Below are 18,950 nucleotides of genomic sequence, written 5' to 3' on the forward strand. Positions count from 1 at the left end.
GTGTTTTTTGAAAGTCGGTCTGACAAGTGACATCATCTCTGAACATTTTCTTCCAATTGAATGAAAAGACAAACTAATGGCATGAAGTAGGCTTCTTTTATCATTAGCTGGATGGATTGTGAGAAAATGTTTTTCTCAATACACGCTGGCTTCTACTTGTAGCCATGTAGACTTGTGAAGTCGCAGGACTACCTCACTCCTCAGATAAAATCAAATAGACCCACCTGAGTTACATAAACTCCTTATAATCTTTCCATTCAAGTAAAGTCATGCGTCCGATTTAGAATGCATAGATTTGGAAAAAATTAATAGTATAACCAGAATGAATTAGAGATATTTCTCTCAATTGAGAAACATAAGGTGATCTGCTGAGCGAGTGAATTTTTAGAAAATGTAAACAAACATTAAAATCACAGATTTTATTCATTTTCCTCTCCATCTCAGGTTTGATACATTTCAAGACATATCCATTTTAAACCCTTAATAGTAATTAAATGGACCTTACAACTTAAAAACTGGCATCTTACTTTTGTTTGGCAGCAGACAGTTGAACTTCTTGAAATTCTCTTCGAACAGCTTCCAGATCCGCCATCTTGCCACATGAGTGTGAAACAGTCAAAGGGAAACAACTCCATATTTCAAATAAGTCATCCAGAACACAGTAACTTTCGCCTAGCTGTCTACAATGTAATCATGTTTTGAGTAGGACTAAAATAAGTAACAGATAATGATAAATGAATTGATAAATGTCTTTGGACTTTTTAGATTGGCTTATTTAGGTTCACTGAAAGATATTTTGTGTTTATCGATATATTCTATGTCCCTAAGTAGGCCTATGCAGTTAACATGCGTCAAAATATCTAATTAATCACAAATTAGAGCTCCTTACAAAACGGTTCAGCGCCACATATTTCGCATTGAATTTAATCAATGGAACTGAGTATACGGCATGCTCCCTGCACACCAATGTGAGGACATGGAATTTTAGGACGATGTTCGGGGGTTCTGAGGTCAAGTAGGCTACCCGAAAAAGACATTGTTTCACTTTTTCTCGAAGCAGATTGATTAGGGGCTAACTAATACATGTATATTGAAATATTCTAGGCCAATAGACCTACATAAGACTTAGACCACTGCTAACAACTCAGACAAATGCCAAGGACTACTCAACTCAGATCAATGCTAAAGACTTGATTAGGCCTACTAGTACTACAGTGGCGGCGCAGAGGGGTACAGAGGGGAGGGGGATTTTTCACCAACTTTAATTTTATCCAATTTACAAATATGATTTGAAGACGTCTTTGCCCGGAAATATGTGTCAGAAGTCACCAAATTAATTCAATTTTTTGAAAAATTCCTCGGGAGAACCCTCTCAGACGCTCAATAAGAGGCTTGAAACATCCACAAAGTTGCCGCATTTTGAATTCAGCTTGATCCCCCCTCCCCCACCTCATTGAGTCTGTCTGCCCCCTATTTGTATAGGCCTACCCCCAGTTTCGGGAGACTGGAGCCGACATTGAGTAGTAATAAATACTACTCGTACTGATTTGATTAACTATTAATCACATTGACGTGAACTGTTAAATGGGATTAGTTAGATGATATGAGTTAAACAATAACCTGTTGCGAAACAGATCGTCAAGTCCGTTCTTTACTAGGTTCTGAGCCTGAACGGATGAGGTGACATTCCAAGATGTACCCATCAAGATTAAAATAATTTCAGAGACATAGGCCTATCCCTTTCCGTGCAATTCTAAATCAAACTAAGCCCCTACCCAACAACCCTCTCCCCCCCTCACCTCCAAAAAGGTTTAATTGCTGATTTAAAGATACAGCATGACTGCACCCAAGTTATAGGCCTACTATCAGTTATTCACGTTCCCGCCAAAAATGTCCTTGAAAATTTCATAAGCCTAGGCTATATCTATAGCCAAGAATTAGGATGCAGCCTGAAACTTAATATTCAAAGTTGCACATAAATAATCGTTCTTGATCAATATTAGTGCTATGCGTATTCAACTTTCATAAGAAGCGCTACAGAAAAATAGACAGGTGGACAGTAGAAATTATTTCAAGGTCACGCATATTGACTAGTATAAGTTAAACGATACACACTTCAGTTAGTTTAATGACTATCTTAATAACAAATATTAACTTCTAGGTAATTGATCCTTTAATGGCTTTACATGGCTGCCAAGTATTATCTTTAATAACACAGTAAATCGGATCAAAATTAATCTCAGTCGCAACCGACCTCCTGCATAGATTCTGTATACATGTTGCTAAGGAGTATGAAAATTGATATTATTTTTATATTCCTACGCAGAAAATAATCCCATTTTCTTAAAAAATTTTCTTTACAAATATTCCAAAAAAATTATATATGAATATTTCAAATAATATTCAATCACATATTTTAGGTATTTGAATCAAATTTTGAATTTTTAATTGAAATTATACAAAATGTCTCATTTTTCATATTGCCCTGATATAAATGCGCCGACCAAATAACCGTCCCATAGGCTTATGGAGACAGAAGACATAAAAACATGAGTTGGTGAATGAAGTTTTGAAGTTTGTTTTTACCTCATCAAAAAGACAATATCAACTCGCTCTCTTGAGGGAGTTAATATAAAGTTTATTTCACAATGGCTGATGTAGAAAAAGATGGTGGACCGAGTGAGAAGGAAGTTAATAAGCCAGATAGCCCCAAGCCTGACACAGAAGTTGCACCTCCACTTGTATCAGTCAAGAATGATAAAGGTTGGTAGTGATGGTGTCAAATTTCATATTTTTAATGGCAAAAAATAACAAAACTATTTAACAAACAAAAAAATTTAAAAGAAATTATCGAATATTTTTCTTTGTAAATTGGCAGTTACTTATGAGATACTAAGTATATTTGGACAAAATGATTACCTTTTAATTCTTTCAAATTATTCGAATTATTCCCTTCATGTTTTAGGTTTAAATTTTTGCTTCCAACATTTTCAATTTATAGAAAATTGTCAGAAAATACAAACAAAAATAGGAACATCCAAATGGTGTTTTATCAGTTGTCTTTAAATTTTATTGAAATTTTGTTTCAAAAATAAGAAAGAAAATGTCTTTTGCTGACTGAAATGTTCTTTTGAAATTTGGTTTTTGAAAATTTGTACAGAATTGATGATTCAATGCAGAAATCTCAGTGGTTAGTAGAACTACCACATTGAACACAAAATGTATTCCAATTTATTTGATCAGTTAAAATGTCTAGAATTGTTAGACCTTAAGTACAGGGTGGTAGAATATAAATAGGTTAGATAAGGCACAGAAAATTATTATATCTTCATTATTTACATTAAAAAACTCTGAATAACTTTGAAAGGTTTGTAGTTTCACATGCCTAATATACATAATAGTTACATATTTTGTAATACAATTTGATAAATCAGAGATTTTTATTAGATCTTTAAAAGAGATTTTTTGAGCTTATTTCAGATAAAAAAAAATCAGCTTTTTATACAGCTTTTTTTTTGAGTAACTGAGTAAAAATCTGCATCACACATACTAATGTTTTAATTTGGATATTGTCACATAACAAATTCACAAAATAACTAAAAGAATTATTAATTAATTGAGACAGTTTATATTAATAATAATAGAAATATGATATATCATAGCCAATAACCAAAATAACGCCCTGATATTTCTTATCGGCTCACTATTGACTGATATCGGCCCTCTATTCACTGTTATTAGGTGTAAAAAGCTCATTGACTAGAGTGTTAATCTATCATTACATTGATATTCTAAGTCTTTATATCCTCTTTATTTTATGATAACAAATAGTGGTCTATAACACAAGTATTTCTGCTATTAATATAGTTGATAGTCTTTTAACAGTTTATTAAAGTTACATTAGGGAAGTCAATATGTGTTGTATGCAATAGATTATGGATTACTCAAAGTTTATGTTGTGTATTTTTTCTTTATAATCTGTATTTGATTGATCAGGCTATGAAAGTATCAAATCTGTTGCTTTCTTGTATACCAACAAGTTTTGCAAATAAGTTGAATAAAGTCTAAAATTTTCTCAAACATCTAGGCTCAATATAGTGGTCTTTTCCATCTTTATTAGGACAAGCTTGAGACTGAAGACCTCCTTCTTTGTGAATATTTTTAAAACTTGTCATGTTTTTATTTTAGATGAGAAGAAACCAGAAGACAAACCTGCCGAAACCAAACCAGGAGGAGTGAAAGCTAAATCTAAAACTAGTTTACAAACAGTTAAGGTAAGTATTGGAAACAATGTGAACTATTGAAAAAAATTAAAAACTAAAATCCATGAAAGTTTTATAAAAAAGTCGTAAAACGAAGTCGTAAATGAAACTATAAAAGAATTTAGATTTGGCTCTATGCAAAGCCATAATATTTTGAATATGAATACCTTCTTGTATATATATATGGAATGGAGATAGGGCTGGTGGAATGGAGATCGTTTTAGCTTATACTTTATGTCATTATGTAATTACTATGATTGTGTAGTTAGTAAATGGTGAACTATTGTTTATAGTGATACAATATCTTAATGAGTATAGATCTTATAGAAATTATATTGATTTCTGTCTATTTTATCAATATTATCCACTTTCTAACTGAATAGGATAATATAATCTAATGCCTCTTTGGAAAGAAAAATAGGCATCAATTAAAGCCTAATACTATAAAACTATATGAAATCAGATTTCGTATTTACTCTATCGTTCCAAAAAAGATTTGTCTTGTGCTTGAAGATATCTTTTATTTACCAAACTTGTAAAACAAAATAAATATATTAGGGCTGCTGAATATTTTTTTAGAAATTTACATTTTATGGTTTATGCTTAAATGTATCTTATGATAAGAACAGTATTTTGTTCACTGGGCAGTATTTTTTGTTCGATTGCTTTTGCAAGGCAACTAACTGTTGTGGTTCTGATTTGTTGCGCGTCCAATACTTCTAGATTTTCATATTATTCCCATCCTTTATAGATATTGAATAAATAATAGGATATCATAAGGGTGGAGTGGAAATAGTACAGACTGAGTTTGGTTAAACATTGATAACACATACCAGACTTAATTAGATTAATTATAAATTCTACTAATTAACATATTCTTCTTGTAGACAGTCAACAAAAACACCAAAAATGTTATTTTATCTGGAGAAGCAGTTAAAGAGATGCAGAAAGCTGCCAAAGCTGAGAAAGATGAGAGAAAATTACAGGTAAGGAATCTCCGGGGAACGTTAGCGTTAAAGTTTGATAAGATTAATTACAAGCACTTGACTTGACTTGATATTGATTGACTAGTTCACGCACTTTGTTTCATCCTGGATGCTAGTTCGGTGGCAGACGGATATATAAACCCCATCATGGATAAGGGAAAAGGTCTATTCCAGGAAGGATGCGTGGAGAACTTTCGTAATTTTAATGTGGGGAATCTATCAATCCTCACTGTGGGGATGATGGGATACGAAGAAGAGGATGGTAAACCATCTGATGAGGACTCGGAAGAGGAACGGGCAATGACTTACTTTAGTTCACGATGTAATACTTTTGTAAGGAACTTTCTTATTCTTTTAAGATTTCTTTGTAGAATTTTGTCATATTTGTTCAGAACTAAATGTTTCTTGGATATTATCTAGTATATTGCATGTCTGCTTTTTGTAATTGGTTTTGTGATGTGAAGTTTTAGAGATTTGAATTCTTATAAATCAAATTTGTTATGTGAAGAGTATAATTTGAATTAATGAAATCTCAGGGTAAAGGAAAAAGATTTTTAAGATGTAGGAAATGATAGAAAAAAGTTAATATTTTGACTAGCAATTGTCATGTTCCACTGTCACTGTTGTATATAGTAATTGTGTTGGCGTACACCTAACTCAACCATGCATCTGATTCTAGCTTATTCTGTTTGACTTTTATTTCCAATTTTTATTTAACATGCCGTATGAGTCAACAGACAAGCTCAATTATCAATGGGCATTGGAGTGTATAGCTTTGTGATGTAAATTATATTCTATATGTGAAGAAAGTAGAGTAGATTGTTAGAATAAGGCTATGTGAGTTAGTTCACAGTAGCAATGTTGATAAATGTTTAAAGGAAAGGATCTCTAATTAACATCTTCCGTTTTCAATTCACCAATCAACAGTCAATCATGTGTGTAATGTGATGGTTGATTTTATGCCTTCTGAAAACAATAGCGTGATTTTCACAAGTAATCAGTTAATTGGATGAATTATTGATAACTTTGTACACAGTTTTGTTCTTGAAACTTTAATTTATACTGTTGAATATTTCTCTACAAAATTTCTCACTTGATCGCTCTTCTAAGTTTAAAACAGTCAAATTTCTGATTTCAAGATGGCATTTCGGAATTATGATGTTGGAAATTTTGGAATGTCTAATATCATGGAGGGTGGAATTTTGGCAGGACCTGTTGATGATTATGTTGTTGAAGACCTGGAACCAGAATATTATAATTATGATTCAAATTTATGTTATTAATATTATATTTTCACCATTTATTGGTTTAATGATATATCAGTTTTTCAAATTAAATATGAAAAAGAATAATTATTTGTAGTTGATTATAATATTATATAATATTACTATAGTTTTGTCTGAAATTTATTTTGCAGTGTTTAAGCGGCTTATAGTGAGTGCATCTTAAAAAGCACCTGTTCAGGCAAAGAAAGTCTGTGATATTTTTTCTTAATACATATATAAATGAATGTATTAATTTAATAAATATTTTGTTTTCAATTTCAGATGGACTCACGTCATGTGTATTTATTTACTCAGATAGCTGATTATATTAATATAGATTTCGCTACAGTTGAAGATTTTATTCTAGGGGATGAGAAGGTAAGATATCATATATTGAAGATGATATATTTTAATATGTTACATTGTACATGGGCTGCGATCTTGTACAAGCCATTATTGCACTTCTAATATGAACCTTTTGTCATTGCAAAAATGAAGCTCTTAATTTGTTGCCAGAAAATAATTAAATTGGTGAAGATGTGCAATTTTTGTGGATCTTAAGATTTTGGGGATACAATCTTGGTTATCTGTCTTTTGATAAATCATAAAATTAATTTTCAGTTTAATCAGATTGAAAGTTTCTTTGCTCCCAATGGATCAAGGAAGTTGATGTTCTTTTACCAAGATAATGTAAGTACAATTTGCTTTTGTCACAGGCATATTTGGTACTGTTTCAGTACTTTATGTACCAAGGGTATGTAAGGAAGTCAACTCTCGTAATGCCAGTTAATTTAGCTGTACAGGATACATAAGCACAGCATGTGAGAATCATGCACAATATTTACATTTATGGCCTCAAAAGAAAATTGGGGTGAGGCACCAGTATCTAAATGATTCCAGCCCCAATGCCTTTTAAAGATAACAGGCAAAGAGGACTGCAAGGATTATCATGTTAACAACAGTGTTATAAGAAACTAATTTGTAAAGCTTGTTAAATATGGATGTTTGTTTCTGCTCTGATCATGGAGACCATGTAATATTGATGTTGTTTGTCTATTTTTAGAAGTCTCAAGGATCCAACCAGAAGAAATTATTTATCACCAATGGAGATTCTGAAGTAAGCTTTTTCTATTTTGATTTAAATACCCTCCTGTATTCAAATTTGAATGTGTTTCACAAGCATTGCATCTTACAACTCTGTTCAAACTGTTTATCTCATGCTTTATTTGAAAAATTCTTTATGAAAACAAGTATTTTTGAAATTTTGGAGTCACTATCACACATTGCCTGCCTATCCCAGATCTAAATGTGTAATTCACTGTTGCTCAACAGAGATCCAGGTAGTGGGATCAACTGAGAACTGATCTTAATGTATTATTTTATTATTATTTAGGGTCTACATGGTATGTGTCTCTATTTCCTACGAACTACAACTAAATCTATATCACCCGCCAATATTGCCCAGGAAGTAAACTTTGGCATGATAGATTGTAGTAATGGTAAAATATTGAGTGGAATGGAGAAACATCTAGCTAAAGTTGTTTTACCAGCTCTTAAATCTTTGGAGGTAAGAATTGTCTTCGTGAAATTCAAATCTTAAACTACATAAATGAAAAATTCAAAACTAGATTGGTCTTCAGGTCTGTGTTGCTCTCAAGCTTGTGCTTATTCTGTGAACATGGTGCTGCTCTGACAGTTTTGCTTGCTGTCTTGCTTTGAACACTGTCTTCTGGATTGCAGTTATACGTCTTATTGTCTCCTTATCAATAGTTTTCTTCTTTGATTCATTTTTCGAACTAAGAACTGACTCAGAAGAATGCCAAAGCCAATGCTTTCTAAATTTGACCTGGTGATCTGAAACCTTTCAACCAACAATATAAATAACCCTATCAAAATCTTTTACAGCAATGGGGATCACTAGAAACTAAGAATGGTTCAAGTACTCAGGTAGATGATTTTCTAGAACAGTTAGAGAAATTCAATAAGAATTTGTTGACAGCTGTAGAAAATATGGAAGGACAAGTTAAGCTAGATGATCATGGTGAAAGTGAATTATTAGAAGGGATGAACACAATGGCTGACTATCAAGCTGCTGGTAGGTTTACATTTTGGGTTTTTAAGGCCATTGTCTTCAGACACACTTTGGTGATGATGGTTGAAAGCAGACACCAGACCAACCTTCAGAATCATCGATAGTGCTGTTAGAATTTTCCCCACCAGTTAGCAATCTAACTCAATACCATCTGAGCTTTTCTGCTGAATTTTTCTAAAAATAAGATAAGCTGTAGATAAAGAAAGGAAACAGCAATTTTAACAACTAAGAGGATCCGTGCAACTAGCAGGTTCACTGCATGGTTTCTCGTAGAGTGTTAGACCTGAGGCGGCCATTATTGATAAATCATTCTTCTGTTCAAACATGTATATGATTTTCAGACATAATTGCCACCATTCTTCATGGAATATGATGATACTGATTTTTTTTTAAGAATTTTGTATGACTGTTAATTGAACTTGATCTTTATTTTAGCTGGTAATACAGAACAATTAGAGAAGATGGAAGAATTATTAACAACATGGTCTAAACAAATAGAACAAGTTTTAGCTGAAAGTGAACAGATGAGAAGAGAGGCTGATGATATTGGTCCTACTGCTGAATTAGCTTACTGGAAATCTAGAATGGCTAAATTTAACAAGTATGTTTTCACTTTGAACTTTGGCAAAATTCCTTTGGCACTGCTTACCAGAGTTGCTTCAGAAGTAGTTGCTCCTAAAGTGGATGGACATTAAAATACTGACCTGAAAAGCATTCAAAATGGTCTGTGTGCTTTTGACAGAGCTCTTTTAAGCAAATATGATGTGGAATAATGTTGTGAAACCATCAAATTAACAAATTTCTTTTTACAAGATCTTATAGAATCTGTCTTATGTAACAGTAGAATTTTGTATTAATGTACCTTTAGGTTTAAATTCTGATGCAGCGGCAAAATGTTGATACAGTCAACCTTCATCTATTTGGTATGATCAAATTTAGAATGTCTCATTTTTATAATTTTCATAATTTGTCATTTAATTTTTAGCTTGTTAGAACAAATGAAGAGTAGAAAAGTAAAAGCTGTATTAGGTGTTTTACAAGTTGCTAAATCTAAAACCTTGAAAGTTTGGAAAGAATTGGTAAGTCTTACTTTGTATTACATTTAAATTTTGTTTAGAGATGTTCATTTGCTTAAATAGCCTATGTTATTTAGTTGTCCTCAAATCTTGATGCAAAGTGTCAAGCAGTTAATTTGTTAGGATATTTTTTTTTAATGTAAGCCATTTTGTGCATAAATGTTTGACATTCCCTGGACCACACCTCTTTTATTGATTGAATTTAACTTTCAATTTGTTTTTTTTTAGGATGGACGTATAACAGATGCTGCCAATGAAGCTAAGGACAATGTTAAATATCTATATACATTAGATAAATTCTTTGGACCACTTGTTAAATGTACTCCTGTAAGTGAAAAATTTTGTCAACTATTATCATTTCTATGAGAATTGAAGAAGAAGTGTTTAAGTGATTCATAGAACGTATTGTATATCATTTGTGTGGAAAACTGAAATTCATTTCATTTTTGATTTCAATTCATATTATTTTTTGAATTTGTTCATTATCTTTCCAGGCCTCAATGATAGAACATATTCCTAGTTTAATGAATGCTATAAGGATGATATACAGTATCTCTCAATATTATAATACCTCCGAACGTATGACATCATTATTTGTGAAAGTAACCAATCAGATGATAACCACCTGTAAAGCCTATATTAATCAGGGAATAACCAAAATCTGGGAACTTCCACGTGACGTGTTACTCACTAAGTTAAATGAATGTATGAAATTGAATGAAGAATACCAGAAACAGTTCCAAAAGACAAAGGAAAAGTTGAAAGAAAATCCTAACGAAAGACAATTTGAGTTCAGGTATGAGTCAAGATTTCAGAGAATGCAATTAAAATTCTATCAAATCAAAATGAAAAAAAGTAACTAGATTTTCCTATGAAATCACAGAAAGAAAAGTTCATGTTGGTTCTACTGTTATTTTCAAGAGATGAGTAATGGATTTTGCAGTTTTTGACAAATAGTTTCAAACATTAGGTTGATTCATTACTGATGCTGTAATTGTAAATTTTCACATATTCCTTGAGGGCAATATTTATTTTCAAATTTTTTTATATTTGATATATATATTGATATATTTCAGTGAGAATGATACATTAAGTGAACTTATTATTAATTGTATAATTATGAATATTTCAGTGAGAACTATATATTTGGTAAATTTGATACATTCTGTAAGAGATTAGAGAAGATAATAGATATGGTGAACACTATAGAGGTATTTAGTAGTTTATCGGATGTTAAAATAGAAGGTATAGAAACAATAGCTGTTAAATATAAAACAATCGTGGAGTCTACTAGAAAGAAGAATTATGATGTATTGGATCACAGAAAGGGAGAGGTTAGTATCTTTTAAGCTTCAGTTATGTTTTGAAACAAGAGGCTTTTATTTTGTAATGATTTTTACACAATCATTCATATATTAGAATTACATGGTAGATCATGGAAAGAATATTAATTAATAGATTCTTGTGTACCTTAACTTTTTTTTATGAATTTGGAAGCTACACTGCTTGGAGTTTTTGCTGTTCTTAGTCATTGAGGATTGTACAATGTAGCATGGAATAAAAATGTTTTATATTCTTTTCCAGTTTGATATGGATTATATGGAGTTTAGAAATCAAATTGATATTTTAAGAATGAGTATCCAGAACTTTATGGATACCTGGTTTCAGAAATCACTGAGCGTATGTTATTGATCTTTATTAAACCCCTGCTTGTATTTTCCCTGTTTGCTTTAGAGGTACTTAATTCCTAATTAAAAAAGCCCATGGATTGAAAATGTCCCTGTGATCAATTGCAGCAAGACTTTAATGGTATCTGTCTGTATATACTAATGAAACTGATTTGATTATATTTGGTGAATGTGCCAATGTGGTCCAATAAGGCTTTGTCTTTTACTCATTAATTGTAACAAAAAGGCTGATTAATTTCCTAATATGAATCTTTTCTTTCTTCCCTATCTATTTACTAATATTCTTAACTTGTTACTAACCATCTTGCTTTCTTGTAGACTCTTAAACCATGGCAGGTAATAGAAGAGGTTCATGTCAAATTTTCATATTTTTTGCATGAAATTGCATGATAAAAGATATTCCTTTTTCCCAATTAATATTTTCTACAGAGCAGAAAACTCTATGGCATGAATTTTAGAACAGTGTTAAGCAAAATGCCATACATACTTGTTATTTGTCAGGCCTGATTCCCTTTTTTAACATTAATCACAAACTGAACCAGTGTGACTTCACAAAGTTCCCTTCACTTATTTCTTGACGTTGATTATCATCATTTACTGCATAGTTTTCTAGCCCCTTTCACTCTTTGTCAATACGACTAAGAATATAGGTAAAACTAGAGTCAAAAGATAAAAAGATTAAATCTATAATATAATGAATTATTGTATAGTCACCTAGGTTTCATTGTCAGAAACATCCTAACTTAGATACTGATGAAAAACAATTTGACAAAAATCAAATCAATCAAATTCTTAAAATTGTTCAGATGGACTCTCGATAAGTTTGGATATTTCTGACATTTTTCTTCTGTTTTCTATGTTTCTTATACCATTTTTGTATTTTCTAACAGATGGAGAAAGCTATTGAGATGTTGGAGAAGTTTGAAGGTATTAAAGGAGCTCAGTTAGATATGAATGAGAAATATATGAAAGTGATGATGGCTTATGGAAGAGACCTGGAAACTATTCGTAAAATTTACCAGAAGTACAAATCTGAACCGACCATACCACGAAACTTACCTCCCATTGCTGGTAGAATAGCCTGGGCTAGACAACTCTATAGAAAGATAGAACAACCAATGAAAGTCTTCAAATCTAAACCAGAAGTCCTTAGGGTTAGTTTCTTAAATTCACTAGTGTGATAATTGAGTTATCTCCCTAAAGTCTCCCAAAGTTGGTTATCTCCTTTCTTGTGCCATGTATAAAAGACTTTAACGATGGTGTTTTAGCACTCAAGATGGAAATTCTAAATTCAAGATAAGAATTTGTACAAGAGTTATCCCCCTTTAGTCTTCAATCTTTAAATTGAATATTTTGTTTCAGAATGCTGAAGCCAAGAAAATTATCAGAAATTACAACAAAATGGCTGGAGTTCTTCTAGAATATGAGGTTTGTAGATGAATTATTATATTATGATTACAAAAGACATCATTGGAGAAGCAGAATGCAAAATAATCTTACTTTTCTATCATTGATTGGAGCATGGCTGATCATTTAACAGTTTTTGCCAGCTATATCTTAATTTGCACAGTATAATGCCCTGATTCAGATTTTCATCATTAATTTGTATTTTTTTAGATGCTGTATCACCGTGGATGGTACAGAGCAGTAGAAGCTGCTAAAAGTGGAATTCATGCCTCGTTATTGGTTCGTCATCCAGACACAAATGAAATCTATGTGAACTTTGACCCCCAAATTATGGAATTGATCCATGAAGCTAGATGTTTACAAGCTTTGGGACTGGATGTTCCAGACTCTGCCAAGGAATTGATTGTGAAAGAAGAGCCAATTAAAGAGAATCACGTTGCGTAAGTTTCTTTTAATTTCAAAGCTGATAAGAATAAATTTTTTCGTAAATTACTCCCTAAAGAACTTTTGCAGCAATTAGCTTGGAAAATATATATTCACTTTAATAGTAAATATTTTAGGATGGGTAGTCTTGGATGAAAGGTATTCTATTTTAAAGATAGAGCATAGAGCATAGCTTGTTAGTTCTAGACTAGTTTATTGAGTAATAGTTATTTTAAGGGATGTATTGGTGTTTTTACAGATTAAGAGAGATGTTAAATGGATATAAGAAGATTCTATCTAAAATACCAGCTGTATTATTACCATTGATTAAACCATTTAGTAACAGAGTAGAAGAAGCTCTGGCTCCAGGACTCACTTCCCTAACCTGGACTTCAATTAATCTGGATGGATGTAAGTTACTTCAGCTATAAATAAGTCAATGACAAATGGTTTATTGATTCAGATCAGAGAGATTGGGAAAATAAGATAATAAGATTAGCTAGTATCAAGATCTGATTGATTGACATAACAAGAAGCTGCAAGATATATAAAATCCCTACATTAGACTAATAATGTGCTGAAAATATATTATTACTGATATAAGTTTTATAATTTTGATTTCAGATATAAAGACTATCTATAATGTGATGACAGAGTTAGATAAATTATCTAAGATAATAACAGATTTATTGGATTGTCGGATTGAAGCTGTTTTACAAGAGATGTCAATAACAGCTTTATGTGATTTACCAGATGATGAGCCAGTAACAGCTGAACAGTTTCTGGAACTAACTACTAATGTAGTCAATACTGCTTCAGAAACATTGGCAACGTAAGTCAAATTTTGTATCCTAATTTGACTGTCCTCCCATCCAACCTATGTAATCTTCCTTAGATTAGCCTATGTTTCCTGTTCCCTCCCTTGTGTATTAAACTATGCAATTATACCTGATTTTAGATCACTAAAGCTGTAAAGCTCATATAAATCCTGCTTACTGTTATATATTCAACAGTTCTGAATTTAGCTTTTAAGACTGATTATGAATTTCTAAAAAATTTTAGCTTTATTTGTAAATCTTGCTATGCCTATTAGTTCATCTTCCCCTTCTCTTACATGTTAACATTACACTAAAACTCCTACGTGAGGATTTTACTTTCAAATTGCAAACATATTTACTATTCCTAATGAAATTTTCTATTAGTGGTGAGCTTGATGAAGATTGTTTACATGGGTATGTTGGAAACTTCCGGACAATTGCAGTAGATTAGATTAGGAACTTGAATGCCTTACTGAAAAATTCCAAAATCTTAAAATTCTATGAAAAGTTTATTTGATTGGATGACACTTAATGATTGGAATATTTAGAATTGGGTTATGAATTTAATCAGAATAGATTGATCAGATGTAGTTTAGTCAGCATGTTCCCTATTATTTTAAATGTATTTTAGTCATTTTAAGACCACGTTATAAAAAACAATTTGCTCATGGTCACGGCATGTAAAAATATTTTTATGTAGTTTTAAAAAATGATTGTTTGTGTAAATTTGTTGGATGGTTAAAACATTTCGATATTGATTATACCTTATGCATTTTAAGTAGCAAAACTACTTTAAAAATGTTAATTTTTCATGGGATTTGAAATTTCATGCCCCAATGAATATATTGAACTATAGTAGGCTTATAGTAAATGCTGCTGGAGGATCATGACACATTTGGTTCAATAATAGAAGAGTATTACTAAGATTAATCAAGCAAAATAGTGAAGACTCCAAACAATAAAATTTGGAATCCATGAATTGATGTCAGTACGAAAAGGATTTTTGAAGATAAAGCCACAATTTAAGTAAAAATTTTCACTCTCTTGATTTTTTAGACAAAGTCAGCTAGTGGAGAGAGCTGTAACTGAATTAGTTGAGACTATTCAATCAAGACTACTTCCATCCGAACGTACCAATCTCTCAGCTGAAGAAGGCTATACCTGCATTCAACCAGACACCAAAAATAAAAAACAAAGATGTCAGGAATGTCAGCCATGTTGTTATTATCAAATCTTAAATTATTTCACTCAGAGAAACACAGAGGCTTTGGTTAAATGTAAGTTTGAATAAATTGAAATATATAACATGATCACATCACTCAACTGTAACTGAATTGGCGTTGTTTGACTTTCATGCTGAATTGGATCTAAATGCTTAAAAGAAAAAATCCATTTTGAAAAGACAGTTAATTTTCGAATATTTTAACTCCACATGAATGCTCAAAGCAGGAGTGAGAGTCATATGTGCTCATACATCTAATGTACAGAACAGTTGCTTATGCAATATACTCCACTCCTTACCCTCCAAATCAGTACAAAAAATTAAGAAGTTGGCATAGGCCTAATGCTTGCACTGTAATATTCAGTGATAAAATGGACAAAAGATAGATCATCTGATATATTTTCAGGTACCAGAATCTCATTGGATACCATCAAGAGAAGACTACAAGCTTCTAATAGATATTTGAGTGATGAAATGAAGGAGGATCCCAAACCACCATTATTTAAAGTGGATGTCATTCTAGCTATTCCTAATGTAGTAGTTAAACCAAGCTTAGAGGATTTACAGCACACTTTAAATAAAGCTGTCCAGATCATTCTCAAAGCATCAGCTGATATTCCACAATGGCAACATCTTGTGTTGCATCAACGCCAACAACAAAAGGTTGGTAATCTTTGCTGAAATTCTATATTTTCAACCAAATTTCATTTGTATTTTGAAAAAATAGCTTCTATATGTAACTTGCTGGTTGCTGTGTTCTTACTTACTATCTTAAATAAGATAGAATGTGATAATGACCTATGTGTTGTCCTCTTTTGGAACCTTGATAGGTTCAATTTGAATGTACTCACATGTGTTTGAACACTGTATTAGGTTGCCCTTCATCCAATTCCATTTCAAAGAATGAATCAGACAATATTGATATATATTAATCATAATTTCAGCTTGGTAAGAAATTGACAGGTTATTTTTCTATACTCACTATTTATATAATCATCTTTCATTATCATAGTTAGGAACTTTTTATACCTGTTTCTAAAATATTAGTTATAGTTTTAATATTACATTTTATTATACAAAAAATATATTTATATATTTTTCAACATTTTTTTACAGGAATGAATTAGAAATAGATTATATAACAATTTTTCTCAAATTTTCTAATATTATAAAGGTCAATGTCTTCATTCTGTTACCAATAGTACAACCTGAATTTAAAAAAAAAGAAACTGATAATATACTAGTAATGAGTAATTCTCATATCTTTAGAAAATATAGGAATCATAATTTCACTCTTCTCAAAACAATATTAATATCTATCTTACAACTTGTTTCACATTGTATGAAAATATACAAAGATTAAAAAAAAAAATAACCTGAATTTGGAAAGATTTAGTAAAGCAAAACCTATTGATCGTCCATTGTCCTGACAAAATTTCCCTCATTTCACTCTGCTTGGTTTTGCCTGTAGTTAAAATCCCAAACAAGTTCAGAGAACTCCCATTTCATTTATAATCATTGTAAAAACTGTTTTATTATTGTTTGTAGGAGGCTGAACTAGCTCTAGCTGATGATAAAGACGATGGAGCTAAGATGATCCCAGCATCTTCCCAGATGAAACCATTAAATAAGATAATCAGTGATCATAAAGACGTGGTGAAAATAGTCATACAATTGAATTCTATTATTAGTACATTTAAAGGGAATGTACAGGAATCATTGGACAGTTATACTAAATATTCTGAACTTTGGACTAAGGTGAGTATCTTTAAAGCTTTTCGTTACTCTTTATTGAGACCAGCAAGTCTTTGTTCATCATTGTATAAACCATGCCCCCTTATCAAAAAACAAAATGTTATATTAGCCACTTGCAAGTTTGTTGATTGGCTAGTTTGTTAGCTCATAAATGATGGATATTTTTGTCTTATGTTGTCAAGAAGCTTATTTCAGCAAGATGATCTCAGTAAGATTGTAGTAAAGATATTAAACTGTTCTATTTCACCAGGTACCAGAAGAGACTGTTAAAGAATTTATGGCCACCAATCCTCTCCAGTCAGAAATAGAATCACAAATTAAATATTATCAACGTATGGAAGCTGAGGTTGAGGAGATTCAACAATCATTCCGTGTTGGTTCCGTGATATACCTGACCAATAAGCTGGTACTTGCATTGGTTACAGAAACCAGGAATTGGAAGATGGCGTATGCCAAGGCTTTGAATGATAAATGTACCAGACAAATGGATGAAGTTTTGGAATTTACTGAGAATTTGATGAAGAAATTAAACCGACCAGTAAAAGATTTAGATGATGTCAGAAGTCATATGGCTAGTTTGAGTGAAATCAGGGAAAATGAAGTTCGTATTGATATGACTATTACACCAATAGAAGAAACCTACGTCTTATTAAATAGATATAATATATTCTTTAATGATGGTAATGCTGAGAGAGTTGATTCCTTGTCTTATAACTGGAAAAAACTTTCTAGTAAGGTGAGTGTTAGCTTTATATTTCTTACATGTATTTTCTTACTGTAAGATAACTTTGAGAATAGTGGATTGAATTTTCCTATACATTAAGACCAATACCTGGACTAGTTTTTGTATGTTAGACTACAGGATGTTGCTCTTAATGATGAATACAGTTTTCATCTTACATTTACCTCTTATTTTTGTAAAGGTTACTGAAGTCCAACAACATCTATTAGAAATTCAACCTAAATTTAAAGCTGATCTGTTGGATGGTGTTGAAATATTCAAGAAAGATGCTGATGATTATGTTAAAGATTATGATTCCAAGTATGTGATTTTTTTTCACTTTTTTAGAAAATTTTTATGAAGTCAGGAACATCATAAATGATGATGAGGAACTTTATAACCAGGGATTCATTGAAGGACAGTAGGCCTACCACTATGTAGTTGCATGCAATTGCATTTCTTGCCAATTTGCATAGATCTCATCTTGACCTCAAGAATAATAATTTTTTGTCCTGGGTCTTTTGGAAGCTGCAAGTTCTTCAAATTATTTCCAGTTTGCATCGATTTCATTTCACTGAAACCAACTTACGTTTCAGGGGTCCAATGGAAAGTGGTATAGTACCAAGAGAAGCCTCTGATAGATTGAATATTTACCAATCTAAGTTTGATGAATTGTGGCGTAAATATGTCACGTATTCTGGTGGTGAAGAGTTATTCGGTCTGACTATTACTGAATATCCTGAACTGATGAAGATTAAGAAAGAATTGAATCTGCTACAGAAACTCTATCAGCTATATAATGCTGTATTAGAGAATGTCAATGGATATTACGATATTGCTTGGTCTGATATTGATATTGATAAGATCAACTCTGAACTCTTGGAGTTCCAAAATAGGTATGAATTTGGTGATTCATTATTGTCTTTTTAGAGATGCCATTTTCAGAAACCTGACAAATCATGCAACTAAGAAAGCAGTATGTTTCAGAATGTCTATCTATGGAGGTGAAACCAAGACCTTAAAAGTTTTTAACATTTAGGCTCATGTTTATAGGGTTAAATTAACAATTGTGATTTATATTAAAATGCCACAATAGAATGGAGACTGAGTAAATATATTTTATTATTAAAATTTCACTCAGAATCACTTACTGTAGACAGTGTAAATCACCAGTAGAATGTCTTTCACATTTTGTGATCGAATTAAATTCTGCATGTAGAAAAACTTAAATTTGC

At 31.6% G+C, this 18,950-nt stretch overlaps 2 protein-coding genes across 2 annotated transcripts in view; one reads left to right on the top strand and one right to left on the bottom strand.

The window, feature by feature from the left end:
- Positions 1–607, bottom strand: part of LOTGIDRAFT_229220 (hypothetical protein) — an 8,545-nt gene extending 7,938 nt beyond the window's left edge. Inside the window, exon 1 of the mRNA XM_009062147.1 lies at positions 528–607. Coding sequence (XP_009060395.1) covers positions 528–592 — 65 coding nt within the window. The 5' untranslated portion in view covers positions 593–607. The remainder of the gene's footprint in view (positions 1–527) is intronic.
- Positions 608–2,648: 2,041 nt separating this feature from the next.
- Positions 2,649–18,950, top strand: part of LOTGIDRAFT_154478 (hypothetical protein) — a gene marked incomplete at both ends in the record, with an annotated part of 37,230 nt that continues 20,928 nt past the window's right edge. Inside the window, 25 exons of the mRNA XM_009062148.1 lie at positions 2,649–2,763; positions 4,189–4,274; positions 5,150–5,248; positions 6,796–6,891; positions 7,135–7,203; positions 7,577–7,630; positions 7,907–8,080; positions 8,419–8,608; positions 9,041–9,206; positions 9,591–9,684; positions 9,910–10,008; positions 10,176–10,477; positions 10,814–11,015; positions 11,266–11,361; positions 12,260–12,523; positions 12,732–12,797; positions 12,987–13,216; positions 13,459–13,610; positions 13,824–14,031; positions 15,074–15,294; positions 15,646–15,902; positions 16,788–16,997; positions 17,245–17,730; positions 17,918–18,036; positions 18,312–18,611. Coding sequence (XP_009060396.1) covers positions 2,649–2,763; positions 4,189–4,274; positions 5,150–5,248; positions 6,796–6,891; positions 7,135–7,203; positions 7,577–7,630; positions 7,907–8,080; positions 8,419–8,608; positions 9,041–9,206; positions 9,591–9,684; positions 9,910–10,008; positions 10,176–10,477; positions 10,814–11,015; positions 11,266–11,361; positions 12,260–12,523; positions 12,732–12,797; positions 12,987–13,216; positions 13,459–13,610; positions 13,824–14,031; positions 15,074–15,294; positions 15,646–15,902; positions 16,788–16,997; positions 17,245–17,730; positions 17,918–18,036; positions 18,312–18,611 — 4,355 coding nt within the window. The remainder of the gene's footprint in view (positions 2,764–4,188; positions 4,275–5,149; positions 5,249–6,795; positions 6,892–7,134; positions 7,204–7,576; positions 7,631–7,906; positions 8,081–8,418; positions 8,609–9,040; positions 9,207–9,590; positions 9,685–9,909; positions 10,009–10,175; positions 10,478–10,813; positions 11,016–11,265; positions 11,362–12,259; positions 12,524–12,731; positions 12,798–12,986; positions 13,217–13,458; positions 13,611–13,823; positions 14,032–15,073; positions 15,295–15,645; positions 15,903–16,787; positions 16,998–17,244; positions 17,731–17,917; positions 18,037–18,311; positions 18,612–18,950) is intronic.

This window comes from Lottia gigantea (assembly GCF_000327385.1).
Source record: "Lottia gigantea unplaced genomic scaffold LOTGIsca_5, whole genome shotgun sequence".
In the NCBI taxonomy this organism is placed as follows: domain Eukaryota; kingdom Metazoa; phylum Mollusca; class Gastropoda; family Lottiidae; genus Lottia; species Lottia gigantea.